The 24,070-nt window shown below is 40.2% G+C and overlaps 1 protein-coding gene across 2 annotated transcripts in view; it reads right to left on the minus strand.

Moving 5' to 3' along the window:
- cryl1 (crystallin, lambda 1) overlaps positions 1–24,010 on the minus strand; it is a 32,638-nt gene extending 8,628 nt beyond the window's left edge. Inside the window, exons 1-7 of one of the 2 annotated variants that reach the window (XM_085134882.1) lie at positions 23,729–24,010; positions 22,862–22,969; positions 21,329–21,455; positions 17,035–17,196; positions 12,798–12,893; positions 12,226–12,324; positions 751–859 (exon numbers count right to left, since the gene is read on the minus strand). In XM_085134882.1, the coding sequence (XP_084991008.1) occupies positions 751–859; positions 12,226–12,324; positions 12,798–12,893; positions 17,035–17,196; positions 21,329–21,455; positions 22,862–22,969; positions 23,729–23,754 (727 nt within the window). In that variant the 5' untranslated portion in view covers positions 23,755–24,010. The remainder of the gene's footprint in view (positions 1–750; positions 860–12,225; positions 12,325–12,797; positions 12,894–17,034; positions 17,197–21,328; positions 21,456–22,861; positions 22,970–23,728) is intronic. The other variant, XM_085134883.1, reaches the window with a different exon arrangement.
- Positions 24,011–24,070: the final 60 nt, after the last annotated feature.

A 24,070-nucleotide genomic window follows, 5' to 3' on the forward strand; every position in this document is an offset into this window, starting at 1 on the left:
TGACAATGATCCAAAACACACCGCCCGGGCAACAAAGGAGTGGCTCCGTAAGAAGCATTTGAAAGTCCTGGAGTGGCCTAGCCAGTCTCCAGACCTCAACCCCATAGAAAATCTGTGGCGGGAGTTGAAAGTCCGTGTTGCTCGGCGACAGCCCCAAAACATCACTGCTCTTGAGAAGATCTGCATGGAGGAATGGGCCAAAATACCAGCTACTGTGTGTGCAAACCTGGTAAAGACCTATAGTAAACGTTTGACCTCTGTTATTGCCAACAAAGGTTATGTTACAAAGTATTGAGTTGTATTTTTGTTATTGACCAAATACTTATTTTCCACCCTGATTTATGAATAAATTCTTTACAAATCCTACCATGTGAATTCATGGATTTTTTTTTCACATTCTGTCTCTCACAGTTGAAGTGTACCTCTGGTGCAAATTACTGACCTCTGTCATCATTTTAAGTGGGGGAACTTGCACAATCGGTGGCTGACTAAATACTTTTTTGCCCCACTGTATATAGTGTATTATCTTTTTTTTTTTTTCATTGATTGTACTTATTGTATTTTTGTATTTCCTTCTGATATCTGTACCTGAGCTGAGGTGACGCAAAAATTTCCCCGTTGTGGGATCAATAAAGTCTTATCTTATCTTATCTTATAAAATTCATGCTCAAAGTATCTTAAACTCAGTTAAAAAATAACCAAAATTAGTGTTTTTATATGTGAGCAAAGAATACAAACCAGGAAATTTACCTTTAGGTGCATTGAGGTGCATTGTTTCCATGGGACCTATGAAGGCGTAACGCATTCCTAGTCCCTCTGACATCACCAGGTCGATGTCCTTTACCGAGATAACACCATCCTGATGACGCAAGTTAGAAAAACAACAGTTACATTAATTTCACTGAATCGACTGATAATATTCATTCGTTTTGTACCCTTTGTTTTCTGGATATATTTGCTGATGAACTGATCCCAGAACAGCAGCTCTGTTTCTTTGTATCCGTTTATCTGTAATGAGAGTTCACACATCTAACAGGTCAACTTTCAGCCAAATGTTAAGTATTTTCTCTTACTGAGTTCATCATGGTCATGGTTACCTAACAGACTGCGGGACAGTTAAGTATATACGAAGGACACACACTTTTCCCTAGCAATTCAACAAAGTAATGACTTTTTAACTCCCTATTATTCTGGAAAACCCAAATTCCCTTTGATCCCATCAGGCCACTCCAGCTATATAAAGTTTCCTTATTCAGCCAATCCTGTGTCCTCGGGATTGTGCACAGAGGGGAAGCTGGCTGAGAATGGGTCAGGTAACTTTGGTTTACAGATACCTGTTGGCCAACCATGGAGGAAATCAAAGCCCAGATACAGAGACTATGGTGAGCAAGAGGAGAGGCGACAGGGTCGTCTTTGTTTGGGTCCTGCGTCCAACAACGAGCCTGTTATCTGAGCAAAGTGGGATGGTGGGTGGGGTCTTCTCTCCACTGTAATCACTGGGGGCTACGAGCTGCTTTCTCAGCCACTCTGCTTTCCAGCTCTGGCCTCGACTCAAGGACTTCTTTTCTTTTTCTCTCTCTCTCGTTGTGTGTGTGTTTGTGTGTGTGTTTGCAAAGGTTGAGGTCAGGTCCCTGTTATGTAAGAAAGATCACAAGACCACTGTCAGGCCAAAGGCTTTGATGCTTAATGCTGAACTTCTGTTCAGCTTTGATTTATTGAGGAAGAATACAGTAAATAGATATTTTTTACACATTAAGTAAAGTCCCTGCTTTGAAACATCAAACTGAGCTGTTTTGTGTGCGTGTGCATGTAACTTGGTAGAAACAGTGTTTTTGTGAAATGGTTATAAAAGAAAAACAGTACTATAAGCAAAATTTTGTATTTTATTTTCAATAAACAGATGACGCTACAGGCCCATACAAATGTTAAATGATCATATATAGTTTCAAAGAACTATATCTGATCCTTAAATTAATGATAACTTATAAGGCGTACAACATATACAATTGGTCTCTAGCCACATACATTAAAATGCAATTAGGCGAAACGGTGACGTCCATCTCGGCCACATTATTCAAGACATTGGTGCACGAAACAGCTTCCCCAAACTGGCACCCGCTCCAATGTATTTTGTAATGAATTAATCTTAAGTCTATTAGAACACATCAATTTGTTGTGATTACCTGCTCTGTCCTGCTATGTACATGTACGTGTACTGCAGGAACTTTGAGTAATTGTCTCATCAAATACCATTCATGTTTGGTGATTTGTATGTCACATTGTTTAGTTAAGTATAACAGTGCCTTAGGTGAGTGATAAACACTCCCAAACGACTGTAGACGTCACAACTCATTATTTTTGTCGAGCAGTATTGTGGATCTGCCTCTCTGATGCATGGCGTAAAGGAACGTTTGGTGCAGCCAGCAGCAATTACAGAGGTGGATTCACTATTTCAGGTTTCTCATGTAGTAATGACATTTTAAAGACACTTAAATTGTATTAAAAGAATTCAACGTTTTTGCAGTTGAGTTTCAGGCTGTTGAAAAATGTATGGTACCTATATGAAAATCCTAGGTGATGTCTTTCTCAAATTATCATGTTCACAAGATTTTCAGAAAACTTGACCTCTGACATCTAGGTCACTGATATTCAAACTACCTCGTTCAAGATCTTAACCTAGCTTGGACGAGATAGACCACGCCTACTAAGATAAACTGGGTGTCCATGATGCCCACCCATCAGCAGGGTGAAGACAAAACCCTGAGCATTGACCGTGACTGCAAAATAAGCCCTCCATCACCGTGCTTGACAGCTGGTGTGTAGCGATGTGCATTATGTCTGTTCATTGTTCTAGAAGTCTTTCGATTTGTTCCGATGCAATTTTGCAAACCTAATCTGTGCTGCCATGTTGTTTTAGAGAGAAGAAGCTACCTCAGAGCATCCCTTCCAAAGAAGACATACTTTTTTCAGTCTATTTTAACCTCCTAAGACCCAAACTCTTCCACAGCATGCCTTTTTAATTTCTCTTTGATATTTGGGTGTATTGGGGCCTGATGAATGTAAAAACAAATAATTACCAGATTTTTTTTTGTTTCTAAGAAAAATAAGAGCCACATATGGCAGTATAATGTTCTCGTAAGTGGATATCAGGCCCTTGTAGAGCAAAATTGAGTATTTTGGTCTAAATAACCCAAAATGTGATGTGGACGCCAGGTCCTAGGAGGTTAAATTGTACTTTTATGAACTTCAACATTTTCCTTGCTAACTGCCTGTAAAATCCCCTGTTTTTTGCAGTTTCTCTAAGAATTGCATTGCATCACACGTCCACTCTTGAGAGTGGACGTTCAAGCTACTATCTTGAATTTTTTCCACTGTAGAAATGGAAATGGCTTAATAACCCACCCCACTTTTCCAAGATTTCCTAATATTGCTTTTTACTCAGTGATGTCCAGCATAATCGATTTTAATCCGTTTTGGCCTCCCGTCCACACTGAGACGGTGATGGAAAATGCAGCGTTTTGAAAACGCTCTCGAAAACGCATACATTTCAAAACGGTGCTGTCGTGTGGACAGCGAAAATGCAGATTTTCTAATATGTAAAACGATGGCGCATGTTAGTCATATGATGCAGTCATGTGACCAGTTAAATTAAGATAGCGGAGGGCGTTATACAGCAGTTGTTTTGTTTGCTCTCAATTTTAACAGCCCTATTAAAGATTAATATCAGTTTATACATGCTTCAGGTAGCTTTTCTTAAATTCTTTAATTCTCATTCGCTTTTGCAACTTTGTACTTTTGTGTTACTTGCAGCAACAACTCCACCTCATTGTCAGTCCATTTAAAAAACTTGGTGCTTTTCCTCAACATTTTGCTGCAACGTTTCAAAGAGCCGGAAAGTAAATAAGCGGCAGACAGGAATGGAACTTACTGGAACATAAGCGTTTTCAGCTGTTTCAATGTGGACGCACAACTCTGTAAAAACGACTGAAAACGCAGGTGTGGACGCAGAGCGTTTTCAGATGAAAACGCCGTTTTCAAATCTATCTTGGCTAGTGTGGACGTGATCAGGTACCCGGCTGGGATAATACGCTGGCCAAAGGAGGAAATAGAAGCCACTGACATCAAGACAAGAAAGCTCCTGACCATGCATGGAGGGTTTCACCCCAAGTCCAACACCCTGAGGCTGTACACTAAGCGGAAGGAAGGAGGCCGGGGACTGGTGAGTGTCAGTACCACAGTCCAGGATGAGACAACGAACATCCACGAATACATCACGAAGATGGCCCCAACTGACAGCGTGCTCAGTGAATACTTCAGGCAGCAGAAACCCAAGAAAGAGGAGGAAGGCGAGGAACCATCATGGAAGGACAGGCCCCTGCACGGTATGTACCACCGGTAGATAGAGGAGGTGGCTGATATCCAGAAATCCTACCAGTGGCTGGACAAAGCTGGACTGAAAGACAGCACAGAGGCACTAATCATGGTAATACAGGAACAAGCTCTGAGTACAAGATCCATAGAGGCTGAGGTCTATCACACCAGGCAAGACCCCAGGTGCAGGCTGTGTAAATATGGAACGCCACAACCAAGTTACCAGCATAGTATACAGAAACCTCTGTGTCAAATATGGCCTGGAAGTCCTGAGGTCAAAATGGGAGACACCCCATAGAGACCAGACATAGCGGTGTCCCAATGACAGCAACATCATAAGAAGGAACACAAGAAGCTCGAGAAATACCAAGGGCTCAGAGAAGAGCTCGAGAAGATGTGGAGGGTGAAGGTAACGGTGGTCCCAGTGGTAATCGGAGCACTAGGTGTGGTGACTCCCAAACTAGGCGAGTGGCTCCAGCAGATCCCGGGAACAAGATCGGAGATCTCTGTCCAGAAGAGCGCAGTCCTAGGAACAGCTAAGATACTGCGCAGGACCCTCAAGCTCCCAGGCCTCTGGTAGAGGACCCAAGCTTGAAGGATAGACCACCCACAGGGGTGAGCGGGGGAAGTTTTTAGATTTTATATATATATATGTATATGTGTGTGTGTGTGTGTAAATTAAAAATGTATGTGATTTAAGTCTGCAGTGAAAAAAATCTAAATAAATACAGCTATAAATAGCATCTATCTTCTCTATTTTCTGCATTTCTGTAAATTAGTTAAGTCTAAAAGTAAAGCGACATGTGAACAGAAACACTGGCTGTTGAGAGGCTCAGTTTCTAGACATTCAAAATTATTCCTTCTCTATATATTTCAGTACATCGGACATTCCATTTTGCTTTATTTTTCATCTCTGTGACATAGGCTTTAGTCCCTCTGCGGCTCTGAATTGAATAAATAGAAGAGAATGGATGTTCTTTGTTGTTATTTAGATATTCAAGAATCATTTTGGATGTGTGAAAGCATCGTTTTTCATTACAATGTTACTGTGAACAGGCTAAACTTTGGGTGCTCTTTCGAAAGCAAGAGCAACACCTTTTTTTCCCCCCGCCTGTCCCGTTTGGTTCTTTTGCCATCAGAATTATTGTCTAAAGGCCAAGAAAGATGCCCAACGGATTTACTTTACCACGTGGACCATCCCGACCTTGCTGTATCGGTCCATTTGATTGACCTTTGTTTTTATTGTTCATTTTATTTTATTTTCAGTTGTTACATACGGGACAGCTATGACTGGGGGAAGGGAAAGGGAGAAAGAAAGAGAGGGAGGGAAAGAAAAACAGCCGGGATAAAAATCAATGGTGATAAAGGGCACAAAACAAAAAAGAGGTGGGGGGGACAAAAAATACATATATATATATCAATCACCTGGATCACCTGTTGAGAGAGAAAAAAGAAAAGAAAACAAGCAAGAAAGAGAGCAATATAATAAACAACATCATCACGATAATCTATGTGTATATAACATTAAATACAGGATATTATTGTGCAGCATGTAAGATCGATAGCGCGCTGTGTGTTCTGAGGTAGCAGCCAAAAAGGGTGTCGTTTGTGTGTGTGAGCACCTGTGTGTAAACCTGTGAGCATGAACGCACTTGTATTCAAAAGGTTCTTTCATGTAACGATCTGCTAGAGGGTGTAGAGAGCCATAGCCCCGTCCTCCAGGGCATGAAGCGGGTATGGAGGAGATCCAGGCTCCAGACATCCAGAGACCCTCAGAGCGCAAGAGTCCAAGGAAAACCAATGGAGGGGCAACCGTGCCACTCTCCCGGAAAGAGCTGAGGAGAGCCCCAAATGAGGGGTCACCTAGCAGCCGCGGAGCAGAAGCCAGAGGGGGTTGCAGTAACGTGCCCGTGAGCTCCGCCGGCATCCAGCTGTGCCAGAGTGGACCGAGCGCCAGGCCCAGAGGCCGAGGGCAACCCAACCCCCCGAAGGGGCCCGACCGACCCACAGGCGCCAGGCCCTGACAAGTAGCCACCGGGGGTGAGCTGGGGCATACCTGAGCGTGCAGCCCCGGACACCAAGAACCAAAAATGCACCAATGTCTGAGGGCGTCAGCCACTGGCAGGGGGAGTGGTGGGGGGAGATAGGCCTCCATAGAGCAACACCTTTAACAGCAATGTGGCATTTTTGTCAGCTAAGGTCTAAGGGTGCCCTTGGGGTGGGGAGGCGGGGAATTCGCCTCTCACACGGTGGTGATGTGCACACAATAAAGAATATCATTTAGATACAAGTCTGAGCTGCCACAGTTCTGTGTAAAATTATGAATTTCACATGCTTCGTTACAGATGTTGCAATACAGCTGGCACAGAGGCACGAGAGTGGCTTCCGCTGCATTTCGTGGAAGTATGACTTGGAGGTTTTAATTCTGAGAATACGTTATTCTCAGCAGGGAGTGTCACGGTCTTGGGCTTAAAAATGACTGAACAATCAAGGGTTTTTACCTGCCTGCAGGCCCTCTTGGATCATTGCTGAACCAAAAAGCTACCGTCAAAGCAAGAAAAACAATCCAAACACTTAAGAGCTTCTCAAAGTCTAAAGCTGTGACAAACAACGAGCTCTGTTGTGAGGCAAATCATGAAGCCTGCTTCTCTTCCTGATATGTAAAACCTCAAAAATGACAAATAAACATAGTAATAGCACAAACCTCAAAACATGGGATCTAAAAATCTGCTCTGTGAGGTTAGCTATAGCTGGGACCAAGCGGTTATCTGATTATTTTTTTGATCGTGATGTAAATTATTAATTGGGATCCTTAACTTACCTTTAGTGTATGTGCAACAATGACTTGTATACACATATGTATGAACAAATGTCACATATACGTCTGCTCACCGATACAATACCTTTAGGTGCTTTTATGTAATTTGTTACTCTAATGTAAAATTACACCAATGCTGTGCACACACCGTACAGATGGAACAGCTACCCTGAGTATGCAGTGGGCCAGCCTGTTGTTATTGCTTGTTCGCATTCCTCTGGTCCACAACACCAAATCATTATTCTACTTCAATATTTTTATTTTTACTATGGAAACAACAAAGTTGGTTTTTACACCCCTGACCAGCTTCTATGTCCTTGTCTAGTCTCGTCTAACTCTAACCCTCAGAGAGTCTCGTTCTTGTTCTCTAAAACCTTAAGAATTACAGATTTGATCAACTGGTCTCTTAATGCAATTGACAGTCTCTGCTCGATGAGGAGCCTCGGTTCGGAAGAGCCCAAGTGTCCTGGAGGGACGTTTCCTGCCAGATACATGATGGATGGTGGCAGAAGTGGCACGTCGTGTGCCTGGTGGGACTGTTTATTGAGGACGCTGAAGACATCTACCTATTCTGAACCGTGAGAACGGGTACTCAGACTGTTCCTATGGAAGCAATATGTGAAAGGTCTTGGAGAAGCTCAAGGCTCTTCAACAGGAAATTGATACACCTCCGGACCAGTAATGGACATTGAGACCTGCTCCCCACCTCCCAGCGGCGCCAGCTGGATACTTGAAGGCCGATGCTGACAAGAACAACAAAAAATTCTACCCTGACTCTCTCGCCCAGATTCCTCAAGGCCATCTGCGTAGGCTGTGGACTGTTTATATTTGCTTAATTGGGCAAAACGACACTTTCTGGCTGAACACAGGACACACATCCTCACACGCATGCACACATGTACACTGACACAGATACACACTCACACCCCCCCTCCACGAATCCAACACCTCCCATCCGATGCAGACGGCGGATCAGCTTTGGATGCGCAGAGTTGCGGCGTCCCGGATACAGTTTCTTTTTCCTTCTCGACTGCCCTTTTGTGTTATGCATTTCATTGTTTTCTTTATGCTGCCTGTTCTGACCTGTCTCCCCAATGTGATGCTTGTGTATTGTATATATGGTCGGAAAGGTCCAATTTTGCTGCAGGTCAACTGCAAGCTGTCATGTTTCGGCTGTGTACAGGCAGGAGAAGGACCCAAACGCAAAACTCACGACAACGAAATTAAACTCAAAAAGCTGCTTTATTGCAGAATGGCAAGGAAAACTAAACTGGGACATGGATAAACTGAAACGCAAGGAAACACAGCCATGAGGGAGACTACGACACTGACAAAGAGAAACACAGGGCTTAAATACACAGAGGGATAACGAGGGAATGAGACACAGAAGGAGAGCACAGCTGGGAGTAATTAGGTTGGACGAGACAAGGGAAGCAAAACTAGGAACACTCACATGAGACATGGACCTTCAAAGTAAAACAGGAAACACACTGACTGAACTCTAAACATGCAAACTTAACAGCAACTGAGAAGACAGAACATAGGGACCAGAAACATGGTACAAAAAGGTCACAGTAGACACAACATTGAACACAGGGAAGCCATATTACAAAGCCAAAGAACTAAACCTATGATAACCATAACTGAAATCTAGGGAAACAAGAAACAGTACAACAAAGGACTCAAAACATAATCCATAATATAAAAACACAAGATCTCTTCCAAATAAAATAGGAAACATAATGAGGCGCAGATATGACAACCAGAACTTGACAACGTAAGACACAGACATGAAACACATGAAGAGCAGGGGAGACTTAACAGGGGTTGGAAGACACAAGGGGAATCTAACAACAAAGAACTAGAAAAACTCATGAGCTTAATCATATAAACATCCAAATAAACTAAACTCAAAACACTGGGTCATAAGACCCAGGATCGTGACACAAGCGACAAATAAAGGCAATCAATCAATCAATCAATTCAGTCTTGCACAGACTATTACTGTACCCATTCAAATAACTGGTAGTATCTGGCAACAACATAAAACGAAGCCAATTTCGTGCAGACTCAAAAGAAACAAGCACACACTTTTTCATCTACGTTACCAGTAAACTGTGCAATCAACTGATGTTTTTCGAGCACACAAATGCACAAGACAGATCAGTCCTACTAATTTACTAAAGAAGACATTTTTCCTAATGCGTTTATCCTTCATTAATGTCATAGAGACGTCTTTCTCAAGTGTACAAATCTGAATCATGTGCAAAGTCACGCAAGTAACTTAAAATAGATTTCTGCTCTTTCTGAGCCAACTTTTTAATAATCCATCCAATCCTCTGCTATTATAAAGCAAAATGTGATTATCCAGTTTCCTTTTACCCATTTCAGCTGTATGGCAACTCATTTTTATTTTAGTTGCAACCAGTTGAGTAACTACTGCCATATCTCCTGGTATTATCTCCTAATGGGTTTGTAGCTTTAAATCTATGCTAATGCTGCCCACTCACCTGTCAGGAACAGGTCTGTGAGCAACAATGTGGAGCGGCAGTTAATTGTGTGGATGCCTGAAAGGGCATCCACACTATTGAGTTCCTGTTTCTCTTTATTCTTTATCCTACTTTATTATTCTGGTTGCTTCCATACACTTTTTGGACCTTAACTACTCCCTCAGTTTTTGTGCTATTTGCACCGTTCAAATCTTTAAAAATTCTGCTCTTTCTGCTAATGCCGGCTATGACTTTTGGTGCTCATAACTTCTATACTTTTTGAGATATTGAATTTTTTTTGCAATATTTTTTGCCCTTTTCTGCCACATTATCAGTGGCCTCACTGATTTTCCTTGCCGGGTTGACCTGTGTTTTAGCTCAGTGAGATGAGCATCCGTTCTCAGACTGGGAGGCTGACTGGGACTGGGAGTTCAAATCCCGCTTATGGCAACATTTCTTTCAGTTAACAGTTAAACTTTTTAAACTCTTTTCAGCAGAAATACTGCTCATTGAACTCTTTTCAGCAGAATTTTAATTTTTTTCACCACTTTTCAGCACAAATCCCAGCTTTTTCAGCTGTTTTAAGCAAAAACCTCTTTTCAGCAGAAATTCTGCTGATTCATCTCTTTTCAGCGCAACTTTTTGCTTCTTTCCATCTTTTATGCAGAAATTCTGCTCATTCAACTCTTTTCAGCAAAATTTTCAGCCTTTTCACCTCTTATCAGCACAAATCTCAGCTGTTTTCCGAAAAAACTCTTTTGAGCAGAAATTCTGCTGATTCATCTCTTTTCAGCACAACTTTCTGCTTCTTTCCATCTTTTCAACAGAAATTCTCCTCATTCACCTTTTTTCAGCACAATTTTCTGCTTCTTTCCATCTTTTCAGCCCAAATTCTGCTTATTCACCTCTTTTCTACAAGGTTTTCAACCTTTTCACCTCTTATCAGCACAATTCTGAGCCGCTTCTGCTCATTTCAGCAAAATTGTCAGTCTTTCCACCTCCTCTTTGTGAGAATGACTTTGGCTCAGTGCAATGAAAATTTCTCCCTCTTTACCCCTTTCAGTAGAATTTTTTGCTTTTCACCACTTTTCAAGAAAATTTTCTGCTTCTTCACCTGTTTTCAGCAGAATTTTAAGTTTCTTCACCACCATACAGCTTTTTGCAACTTTTTCAGCTTTTTTCAGCAGACATCTTCAGCGTTAAGGCATCCACACAGCATTTTCGCAGGAAATGCAAATTTTTCTAGTTTCCACTGGTTTCCGTTGATGACAGCTTAACATGTCCCAACAGCTATCTTAGGAAGTCGCTTCTAATGTCATTCATGTATCACTTTGAGTGAAAGCCTGAATTGCATTTAGTTGCATTAATGGATCTAACACAAGATGACTGATGTGCATCTTTTTAAGTTCCTCAGCTCAAACACTGTCTGACATCATCGTTTTCTAGCTAATGCAGGCCTATTTCAGCTGCTTTTACTTTACTAGAAAACAGTTTTTATATCTAACTGGCCTTTAAACCTAAATCATCTACCCTGGGAAATGTAGTTTTATTTTGTCACTTCAGCCATGGGTGGCATGGTGGTGTAGTGGTTAGCACCCCCCTGTCATCATTGCTGTGGCTGCATGGGCTTCTGTCAGGTACTCGGATTTCCTCCAACAGTCTAACGACATACATGTTAGGTTGACTGGTGATTCTAACTTGGCCTTGAAAGAGATAAAGATAAAAGTAGTTGAAGTGCAAAGAATGAAGTGCTTTGAGTAAGACTGGAAAGGCACTATATAAATCTAAGTACAGATTCAGTCCTTTACTAAGGACACCTTTACTACAACAACAGTCACTGACATAAAAAACAAAAGCGAGAAACTTGGAACACACACAATCGTGGAAGATGTGTGAAAGTTCAGAACTATGTGAAAGCATCTGATGTTGCATTATTTAATCAGGGGGTCATTTAAGGTGCTTCTGATGTCTGTGGTTCTATATTTGAAGCCAACATCAAACTCTTCATGGGAATTCAGTTCGGGTAACACAGTATACGTCTCAGGTTAACATTCCATCAGCCGTGATTGTCACCATTCCCATCGCTCTCATTATCATTCAAGCTTTTTCCTCAGTGAGTGACCACGTAATAGTGCCTGTCATCAGAGGCTAAAGCTCATTTAGTCTCATTGTGCTCCTTTTTAGAGGGAGACTGTGGACATAATAGAAGAGGTGAGCTGACAAGGGCTTCCTCTTTCCTGCCTCTATTACAAAACCATCAGCAGCCACATGAAACCTGACTGAGACTGAGGCGCTCTTGTCCAGAGGTAAAAACAAGTAAAACACTCGTCATTATGACCTAGAAGTCAGCTTTAGCAATGCAGCAGTAAAGCAATGTGGGTTTTTTTGTTGGAGATTCAGTTAGTGTCATATATTGACCATTTTCTTGCATTTGAACACAAAGGTTATGAAAGCATATTCATGACTAACATTGCTTGAAGTTGGTAGTGCTTTGAAAAACTGGCTCCTCAACACAACTCCCCACCCAGATGCCCAGGAAACACTAACCTGAACTAGTCTCCATGACTCTGCAATAATGGCGGCTTGAACTCTGTTTAGGGCAAAGCCATCGATCTCTTTTTTCAGAAGGACAGGTGCCTGGCCAACCTGCGTCAGGAGAAATCAGTTAAGTCAAGCCAAGCGCAGCAAAAGATTCTACAAGACAATTATGAATAATACAGCTTCATTCATGAAGCTTAGTAGTTGCAGGAAGCCACTGGTTGTTCATGTTAAGAAAACAAGCTTGTTGAGACTTGCTTGGAATAAAGTACGTAATCATTCACATGATCACAAACTGGTTGTTAAGATTTGTGGTGTAGCAGCTGTACTCAAGACTGTGACACACTGTCAAATACTGAAAATGGCCAGAACAACAGCAAACTAATGTGAAAAGAAACTAGGCTTATCACCAGCACTTAATACATAATATGACAGCAGTATTGGTCTCCTAATCATAGCATGGGGTTTGGCTTCCTCGTGCTCTTAATCCACTGGTTATTCTGATTTCTTTTGAAATCTGTCCAACAAGTTCGGGCATAACAGGGCCCAGAAATGTGTAATCTTTTGTGTAAAATTTGTACCTTGGTCATCAGAGCATGGGTGGTGTCCATAACGGCTGCTGCTGTCTCTGGGTGAGGTACCAGCTCCACCAGTTTTACATAGTAGAGTGGGTTTACCTGGGGAGAGCAAAACGAACACATATGATGTTGTGTTTACTTCACTGATATGTAGGATCTGTTCTTAAGTAACACTTCCTCAGGAAAGCAGTACTAACAAACAAAGCTGGACACTCAACTGTTGATTTTGCCTCATCATCGTCCTCCAACAGTGAAAGTATCATCTCAGTGCATGACAGAGCACTTCGATACGGTGTTAGCATACTACAGTGTACGCTATCCTCATTACAGCTTTAAGACTGACAATCTAAAACGATGATAATGATTAGACACATTAAGGACAGCAAAATGTTTATTGAGACAGAAATTAAGTACGGTGGTAAACTATAGGTTATATAGCTCCTCATCTGGCCCGTTTACACCAGTGGTGGTGTTTCCACCAGCTTCCACCACCTGTGAAGCAAACTGACCTTTAATTGACGCTCACTTTTTTCTTAAAGTCAGCATTTACAGAAACAGAAGTGCTTCATCAAACCACCTGTTTGCATAGTTTAAATATCTAGAAAGTCTATGTGTTTGGCTGCTTCCATTTACCACCAGCTTGTTTTAGGCAATGATAACGTTAAGTTATTTAAAAAGCACCCACCTCACTAGTTAGTCTAAAGATGGGCATATCATGTTTACTCACGTATAGCAAACTGAACAATCTCTCATTTTTATGTTTGTTTTTAATGCTCAATTTACACAAAAATTGTAAATTTATTTGAATGTCATTGAGTGAAATAACAATTTGATCCCCAAGCAAAACATGACTTAGAACTAGCCAGCCCTTCTTAGTGAGTACAGTGGTAAGAGGTTTCGTGTGGTTGGTCACCAGGTTTGCACACATCTCAGGAGGGATTTTGGACCACTCGTCTTTACAGAAATTTTAGAAATCCTTTACTTTTTTTGGCTCAAAGCAACCCCAAAACAGTCAGCTTTCATATTTTCCAATCTAGAGAGACAAAAAGAACAGTGTTTATACTGCCCCATGATCATAACAGGCTGTTTATACACTGAAGGCAATCATCTAATAATAATAATGGATTGGATTTATATAGCGCTTTTCAAGGCACCCAAAGCGCTTTACAATACACCAGTAGTGTGTTGGCCATCTACACCAAATTAACACCAATATTCCCAAAGGGCAGTCCCTCCATCTACAGTGATACAGTTCCACCACTGATGATTTGGAAAAGCTCATGATATACATGCTTGATTTACTGATATCCTCAAAACATCATTGCCACAGCACATGAGCAACCAGAAGAAACGCAGGGAGAGAAACAGCTAGAAGATAAAAATGATAAACAAGTCCATCTGGCTCATGAGTTCAGGTGAACCATGTTTACCTCCATCAGTTAGGTCATGTTTTTGGTCATTCTGTCTGTGCGCATGACGGCTTGAAAGGTTTTGAATGTATTCTGAAAACTTTGTAGGGGTTTAGAGTGGGGTTAACAATTAATTGAAATGTGGCTTTCATCCACCAAGCTCTTCAAGGTCAACTCAATGATTTATTGGTTGAAAATTGACAAAAAGCCTTACAACTACTTACAAGTGTGGTGTGCATTGTAACATACAGAAAGTAATGTGTAACAATTGATCAAGAATTTTAAAAATTCAAAACATTCTTAGAAAAATTTGGCATATGTTCATATCATAAACCAGTCATAACAAAAGCATTCAATGTTTTTGTAAACAGATGTCACTAGTATGTTGTGGAGTATGGTCAAGTCTAAACAGAAACACTCTGCATGGATGAACTAAATGTAAGTCTAATGTAATCTTTGTGCAATGTTTTGTATAAACAAAAGTGCTCAGCTGTTCTGACCCATTAATGTGTTTGGCTATTCGTAGTATACTGCAAACAAAATTTGTTGTGATGCATTTACATTGATTAATTGGTTGGTTGGTTGGTTGGTTGATTGATTGATTGATTGATTGTGGTTGGGATAGCCTGTAAATATAACCAGTTCCATTTGTACTTCAATGGAAACTCATAAATCTGCCTCAGTATGGGAGCACAAGAAGGTGTGACTGAAGTCTAGACTTTCACCTTTAGGTGAAGGGATTTCAAAACTGTGAGGTCTAACTCTTCACTGGTAATTATCCTGACCCCAAGCCTTTGTTGTGAAAGTATGTTTTCTTTTTATTGTTCTCCAAATTATTCTCTTGGCAATCAGGAAACAAACTAAATAATTTTAACTAACACACATAAAAAAACTATTTTCTTTTTTCCCACAATAAAGTTCTTCTTGTTTTTCTCCCAAACACAGAATCAGAGTTAGCCTCGTCACCAATCACAAGTCAGACGTCAGAAGGCTAATAAAAATACTTTCATAACCATTTAGGAATTACACACATTTTTCACAATGAAATCCTTCCATTTCCCATCTCAGAAGTGTTTTTTCTCCGTCTCAATCTCTCATCATTTTCCTGCTTCTCTTCAGTAATCAAACCTCGTTCGCAAACTTCTCCCTCTTTTCTGTCATGACCCTGACCTTTGTGAAGGTAATCTATTTATCAGACAGTCAACACACACTTGACCCTGTGTGGTTCATGTAGTTCATGGCTGTCAGCTCACTTGGCTTTCTTCTATAGTGTGTCTTCCTCCCTGAGCCTGGTTCTGCATGAGGTTGTCTTCTGTTAAAAGGGTGTTTTTCGTTGCTGTTTTTTTGTTTTGTTTGTTTGTTTGTTTGTTCCTGTGTTTTGTTTTTGATTTTTTTTGTTGTTATTGTCTTTATTGTCTGTGTTCCTCTGTCCCGCTGTTTGTGAATGTGTAAAAATTTTGAAACTTGCATAAATAAATACATAAAAAAAAGGGTGTTTTTCCTTCCCACTGTCGCCAGGTGCTTGCTCATATAGGGTTGCCTTATTGTTGGAGTTTTCAAAGTGTATTGATGTGACTGTTGTTGTGATTTTGTGCCATTTTAAATCTAAATTATAAAACTGACCTTATATACACATTTGGCATTGATCATTCAAAATGTTGATTATTGCTGAAAAATCCTGTATTGTGCTACATCTCCACTTGTAATTAACTTTGTTCAGTTTCTCTGTTTCATCAGAAATGCAGAGTGATCCCTTGTGAATTGGATTTTGCCAATCTGATATTCAACCGAGCTAGCTCTCTTTGTTTAGCTTTATTGAAATTTAACTTGTTCCACTGTGAAATAATCGGTAGCTTGCATTCACAGGCCTTCACCATGCCTGCCAGATCATGTGGTATGGTGTGGATCATGATTTGTGCCTTCCCTTCCTCATGCACTTCCCTTTCTTCTACTAGTTAATCTTGGTTTTATCGGTTCAAAGAATCTTTTTCTAGAACTAGTCTGGCTTTATTAGAGACTATTAGGCAAAGTTTAAAGTGGTCTTCTTGAGCGTAAACAGTGGTTTTTCATTATCTCTTGCTGTAAATCCACTGTATTTACATTCATTAAGGCCTCTCTTGATTTTGACAAAGATACCCCTACGTCCTTGAGATTTTTTCTTGCCTTAGCTAGTTGTGTGAAAGTTTTTGTCTTAATCATGGAAAAAATTCTGTCATCATCCCCTTGAAGTTTTTTACATGTTCTTTCAGGCCTTTTGTTTTACAGAGCTGGTCAGAGGATTTCTTCTTTTTTAAAATGTTTAAGATTGTTTTTTTTTTTTTACCACTCTTAAAGCTTTTTCTTTTTCTCTGAGAAGTGGGATTATTAGCTTAATGATGGCCTCCTTCACTTACATCGACATGTCTTTGGACTCCTTACTGACAGCACCACTGAGCATCAACCACATACTCATTCAACACTTGGACTCAACTTTATTCCTTTTATCGCCTTAATTTGTCATAACATAATCATAAAACAAGTCACGTGGCAATGAATGGGCTCATGATTTACACACTCAATCACTTTTGAGCCTGTAAAAATTGAGGGATTACAAAATAAGTAAGTAATTCTTAATGATTAATGCAATTTTTTTGGTCAATATCAACACCTTAACTGCATTTTAATTGCTTCATTTCAAGCTCACTGAGTTTGTGCACCATATCACTGTGAGGAAACTTACAGACCTGGCTGTAGATGACTGATGATGAATTATGGGCTGGCGTGCAGGTTAACACACTGTGTACAGTTTACACCACAGTACCTGGAAATGCCTGAGCATATGAAGTACTAACCGGATGAGAGACGAGGCAGCGACTCCTATTCTGCACTTTAGAAAAGACTTTGCTGGGCACTAGGTAGGACGTGGAGCTGCTCAGGATGACGTCTTTTCCCACGAAACGCTCCATGTCATGGAAGATGCTTTGCTTTACCTCCAGCTGCTCAAATACACATTCCTGGGAAAACACAAAAAATACATAAACGCAGGTAAGGTGTGAAAGCCAAATATTATTTTCTATAATGCTATAAGTAAACATTATCTCAACCCAAAGTCAGTGAAGTATCCCACTGAATATGAAACATGTAGTCATAGCAACAATCAAATTATTTACTACAGCTATTAATTTCTATAATTTGGATGAACTGCTGCTTTGACTCTGTAATTTCTGATGTCAACCTTTCTTTGACAATAGCAAAGACAAAACCATCATAACAATAAAGAAACATTTAATATTTGTTTCTTAGTGTTAAACTTGAATCTACCACTGTCCACAGCTTTGGGGAATGTACTCAGGGAAATGTGTTAAAAGTCATGCAGTTAACATCTTAAACACTGAAATTAAACCAGTTTGGCTCTTAAACTACCTGCTTAACGTCACTTCACATTGATGAAAAGCGGTACTCTTCATTTGCAATCTTTCAAATCCTGGACGCAAAACTGCAAAAACTGGCTGAACAACCTCAGTATACCTCACATATTTGCATTATAATGAAAGGCTCTGCTAAAAGGATTTGTGCTAAAACACAAGCAATAACCTAATCTACACTAATTCTAATGACAATATTAGTTTTTTTTAATTTGTTTTTTAGTTTAGTTTAATTGTTAAAGTCCAAAGTGGTCCCAGTGGCAACAGGAGTTGGGAGGTGTAACCCCAAAACTGAAAGCTAAACCAATGTAAACAGAAATGTGTTGGGTTTTTTTTGTTGTTTTTTTTGTTTTCAACTGTCACCAGGAGGCCCCATAACTTCCTTGTCTTTTTACTGGATTGTGTGGCAATTGGATAAACCCTGTTTACTGTAACTGTGTTGTTTGAGCTGCCAACGTAACATGACATCACAAACTCAGTCTCACAAAACAAGTACAGTTATAAGATCATTTTTTTGTTTGTCAGCTCTCTTTTAGATAGAACCAAGCCTTCCCTGGTTTGGACCCAGAAACTGCCAAACCAGTCCATGCCCTTAAGGCTCTTGGTCTTTCTGGCTATGAATGACATAAAGGATGGGGAAGATTGGAAGATATATGATTTTAAAAGCCCATGTGTGTAAATGTTAACTTATACTAATAAGAAACACCAATAAGTGAATACTTGGCATTTCCTGATGTGGAAAAGACCTCCAGTCTCCTGACAGAGACACAAATCCCTGTGGCGTTGTGTCAGGAATAGCATCTGGTGTAAAAATCTGCTAAATCAAACATGCACTCAAACTAGCTCTTTCTAGTCATCTGTAAGTTGGACTATTCCCATTATCATTTGTCTCCAGTTTTACATCTTTCTCAAAGCTCAAGTTTTCTTCAGTTCTGGCCAAACTTCATTGTAAACAAGCCACACTAACCTATTTCTGTGCACAAAAGGGACATATAAAGAAATCTGGACAGCTTAAGTGCTTAAGCGCCCTTCACGTCTGCTCCCACTGTTCCACCAAGCCTTAAACTAATAGTCAGAAAACAGTTAGGCAAGTTACTGATCTGTAGCCAAGTGACTAATAAAGCCTCCCGTAAATATTCTCATCTTCTCCCAGATCAATAGTAGAGTGAAACTTACAGGTGGTCAGATGATGTCATGCTATCAGGACGTGTGTACCTAACGGTGCTCTCGGGAAACTCTGCATATTTCTATGCAGCATTTCCCTGTTCCTGAGTCCACAATTGTTCCATGTTGGAAGGAACTCAGTGCAGTGAGTATTGATTTTATTTGACTCTACCTGCCTCTGTGCACTCTGATCACATCTACAGTGAAAAAGAGCTCCACTGTCTACTTTAGCAGTTTCTAGCTGGCGAGCATTTTTCTGGCATAAAAGGTTGACTTCATACTGTATTTTAAGTGACTGTGACACACAATCAACATTGGGCACTGTGTTTAGATAAGCACAGTGCCCAATGTTGATTGTGTGTTTGTGCTCTTTTATAATTTGACATAGATGAGTGATTTTTAATGAAACGTCTTTCATTAGTATGACAACTCTTCTTATAACAAACTCCATCTGACTTTTTTGTCAAAGGAAAGCTCCACGTTACAATTTATAATAGCAATAACAGCAAGAATCTAGGCTCAGGGAGCATAGCCATCAGACTCGACTGGCTGAGGTGAGCATGGTGACGCAACGAAGTCAAACAATGCAGGAGGAAAGAGGAAAACTCAACAGATTATAAAACGTATGAGTTCTGAAATGTTTTTAGAAAGCCTTTTACTTTGGCCAAATGAGTAAATTCTTATGGTCACATTGAGAAAGCTGATCTGATTCAAGGTAAACAACTAAATCTGTAATAAATAACAGATTAATTCTGGGCTGTTTTTAAATGAGTAATCGATATTACTCAGTTCATATTCCTTTATTGCAATTATATTAAGCCATTATATTTCTATGACTTTGCCTTTGGTGACAGACAGAAAGTGTGAGTTAGCAGCGCAGGGAAATGACACGCAGCAAAGAACCAGCCAGCTTGGTGTCCAACCATGAATTTGTAGCTAAAAGCATGAAAGAGTGTGTGATATGTCCCCTAACAACTTAGCCATCAGGCTAAACGAGTTGCTTAACAAACGGTAAAACATTCCTTGCTACTGAACCGCGAATAAAGAGATAAACTAGTGTGAACTCTCAGTACTCATTTTTTGACAGGTTCATTACATTCATCACCCCAGAGTTAAAAATGTATACCTCGGTTTTACCTCCTTTATGACAGACATGTACTGTATATGTGCATGCTGCCATTAGAATCAGTTCACACACTGATGGACTGACAGTAGCTGCTCAGAGGGCTTGACCTCATAACAACCATCATAATCATCATCTTCTCCTCCTCCTAGCTGTGTCTCTATATAGAGGCTCAGTGTTCTTCATGCTGAGAGAGGGCCAGCCAGTCTCACTTTCAAAATCTACCATCATCCTTGCCCACCTTTATTAGTGGAGAGTCGACTGAATACAAGTACCTTGGAGTTATGTTTGCTGGCAGACTGAAATAAACTCTTGGGCTGACTGCTTGTGTAGTGAGAGACAGCACAGAACATATTTTTGAGGACATTTTATCCTTTAAGGTGGATTCTAAAATGCTTCTGAGGTGCAGAAAAACAAGCAATTAGAAGGACAGTAACAATTTCTATTAAGATGTTGGGAACTGCATTACCAAGCTGAGCAAGCATTTATCGGGACTATTTATGGAGCAAGGCAAATACTGTGAGTGATATGAGGATTTGACTCCTCCACTGAACTACTAAAACCTGCATGGTGCTAATGTTCCCTCATAAAACAGGTCCAAACTGTCTTTTATTCCCCAATCCATCAAACTTCTGAACACAAGCAACACACAGGTTGCCTAACTGTTCTGGCCACAGTCATCCTTAAGATCCAAGAAGAAGAGTAAAGGTGTCCGTATACAGTGTGTGCTTTGTGTCTTATGTTGATGCAGTTATTTTTATGTGGTTTATACAAATCTCAGGTGACTCTGAAATCACATTTACCCATAAGGACAAGTAAATGCATTAGTTTTTTTGCTCAGTAATGTACTGACCACTGATATACTATGAAGCTATCCTAGTAAATGAAGAGAAACAAAAAAGTTGGGAATTCACATGTTAAGCAACTGAAGGAACTGAAGTGTTATTATGCAAAACATCTCCATATTACTGTATGATATCACAACCCTATGTACGACAGGGATATTAGTCTAATTTCAAAATGTGACGTGAGAATGTCACAGAATATGTCAAATGAAATTATGCTGCACCTCCTTGGGGGGTAAATGTGTAATAATAAAACCAGAACGTATTGACCTGAGAGTGTAATAACCATTCCTTTAATGCTGCTTTGTTTAAACTATGTGAACCAATAAATGAACAAACACTACAGTGTTTCCACTGAGTCACACACCACATACTTTTGAAAAGACCCACGCCACAGTGAAGAGAAGCCCCGTGTCTCATCAAAGTCTGCCAACATCCACAAAACAAATGTCCATACGTGTGTGATGGAGCAAGTGGTTAACGAAAAAATAAACAAATCACCAGAGAGCAATGTTGTTTCCATTGGTTTTACGATCTAGGCCAACGAGATATAACAGCGTGTATTTGTGCTGTCAGCGGTCTGTGTTACCTGCACAAAGAAGGCTCCATCCAGTGCCTGAGACAGGTCATCGTAACTGCTGAGAAGGGCAAGTTGCTGCGCAGCAGACAGCTCCCCTCGCAGCATGTGGGCTTCCTCCAGCTCCACCAGCTGTTTCCTGAGGGACAGAAACTGCAGTTAACACACACACACACACACAATGCATGAACAAACTGCCCTCTATCATGACATTTTCAATTTGAAAAGAATCATTACCACATATATAAGTATTCTACTACTACTTATATAAGTAGTAGTAGAATGTAGTAGAATGAAGACATTGGAAGAAATGAAGAGATGTGTTAGGTGTGTTATTATCAGCCAAAAGAAGTGGTTCTAATATAACACAAAGCAGACAATGCTTCAAATATGTATGCTGCTACAAAGAAGCTAGAGATTCTAAAGTGTCTGCTCTGTACACATTTCCATCTCAGCAGCAAAGAAGATTTAGACACTCAGCACAGTTTCAGTGGGGATAGAGTATGTCACCAACTTCACCGACTCATTGTATGAAAGTATGTATTGTATTGGAGTATTGTGCAAATTTCTCTAACGAGGCATATGTTTTTTACTTTGGCCTTTCATGCAGAAAAGAATAATAAAACAATAAATATTCTGGTTCATAGATCGGTCTGACAACCTAAAATGAGGTGCAGGTTTCAAAGGAGACCGTGTAGTCTGCTGCAAATCCTGTTACGCTGTCTTAACAGTAACAGTGATGACACTTTTAAGGTGTGGAGTACATACCACCACCTTTTTGCTCTTACTCATCTCTTCTCTTAATATGTTACAGAATGTGACAGTTACATAACACTGTATCACATGAGTCAGGAAGATATCTTCCTTTGAAAAAAAATTACAGTAATTTAGACTAAGTGACGGTTTATGAAAACAGGGCACACAAAAGAGAGCAGTCTAGCTTGTTCAGCAGGAAATCACTCACAAAGGGCCCCTGAAATTTTATTCAATGACACCCTCTGCTGTTCATATAAACAAATACGTCTGATAGGCAGTGGCATGTACTTAGAGGGAGAGTTACATTCATGAAATACTGGTATAGAGATTAAGGTATTAAGGTTTTTATAGCTTAAGGCACTGTGACTTTCTACAGCACTTTCATTAAAATCTCAGCGTCATTCCACAGTAATGTTTAACCACTAATAGCCAGGCTGTGAACATGTGTTTATTCATATGTGCTCACAGTAGGAGCCAACTGCTGATCATGCGGTATTCATATATGTCTTCTCTGTAAGCACTGAAAGGAAGAACAGGTTACATTTTAGACAGGGTGTCTCTAACTCATCAGGGCAGAGAAGCCCTTAGTGTCAATGTTTCCTTTAGGTTTTGCAGGCACCAGACAGTAGTTTAGCTAGCTGATGATGTATTTATATATGTGTTTTTTTGTTTTTACTTAGAATTACATCTGGGTTAAAAACAAATTTCTGTTGACGATAATGCAGTTAAGACTGAAGAAGTTTGTCTGTGTAACCCAGAAGGGTCTTTAAGTTGAGCAGTAGAACTCACTTGATCTCTGTGATGGCCTTGGCAGACTGTCCTGGTTGGTTGTCATAGATCTTCACATTGTAGCCTCCACTGACAAACAGCATAGCCCAGGAGCGGCCTATCAGCCCACTAGAACAGGAAGAAAATCACATGGTAACAGACATAAAACATAAACCCCAATAAGCAGACTTAAAAAACAAAATCAACGCAAGGGCTGACTGTTGTTTTTCAGCAAAGTCCAGTAAAATCACACAGCAGTAAAGTGCTGACAGTGTGCCTGTCTGCTTGCTGACACCAGCTTCATTTTCCTGTCTTCCTCTCATGTTTTGACATGTAACCAGAAGTGAAGTGTAAATCCACTGTGAATGTTTTCTCAATCCCTTCACCATCCATCTGAATATTATTGCAATGTTAACACACAAAGATTACCCCCTAAAACGTATGGCAACATAAGTGAAGAACTGTGAGGTTCAGTGCTTGCTTTGCAAGTTTAAGAGAGGTCACTTCAGAGGCACTGCCATGTTTAATGAACAGGGTTCAGAAGACAGGTTCAATTTAAAGCCTCTAAAATCACACAGCTATAAACCTTCACGCTGACGTGAAGGTTTATAACGTGTCTGTAATAAACAGGATTATTCACAAATTCATTCTGACTGAAAACACAAGACAAGCGTTCATTCACAACAGTCCTGTTTATGTCGTGAGCAACAGTATGATGCACACAATGCAGTCACCAAAATAAAATTGCATGCACTGATACTGCAAACTACAGCTTTCAACCAGTTTTTCATTCAACAAAGCAACTTTCGTTTCAACTTTATGAATATAGGTCAGGGCTAGCACGGTTGCATCATTTTACAACGCAAAATACATTGTTATCTCGCTCACCTGCCAATCACAGTTATAATCTTCATGTCAGAAGCGTTATAATGTTATGACAGCAGCTAAAACTTCACTTACAAGCTTTCTGTTGCGCCGCCCCCCTTGACAGTCACGCTGACCGTGCTGTACGGTGACCTAGAAGGACCAAAGAAGGCAAACGAGCGCACAAAGCTTGTTTTCCTTGAAATTAGCAATAAAGAAACCCATAAACTATTAATTGTAACTTTTTATAAATAATAAATACTATGTATGTAAGTATTTAAAAATAATTTTGAGAATATGAAGAAGAAATAAGTTGTAGCCTTGTAGTATCCTAGCAACGAACGAGCGCAACTTCAACCAATTAGG

This window comes from Neolamprologus multifasciatus, chromosome 16 (genome assembly GCF_963576455.1).
Source record: "Neolamprologus multifasciatus chromosome 16, fNeoMul1.2, whole genome shotgun sequence".
In the NCBI taxonomy this organism is placed as follows: Eukaryota; Metazoa; Chordata; class Actinopteri; order Cichliformes; family Cichlidae; genus Neolamprologus; species Neolamprologus multifasciatus.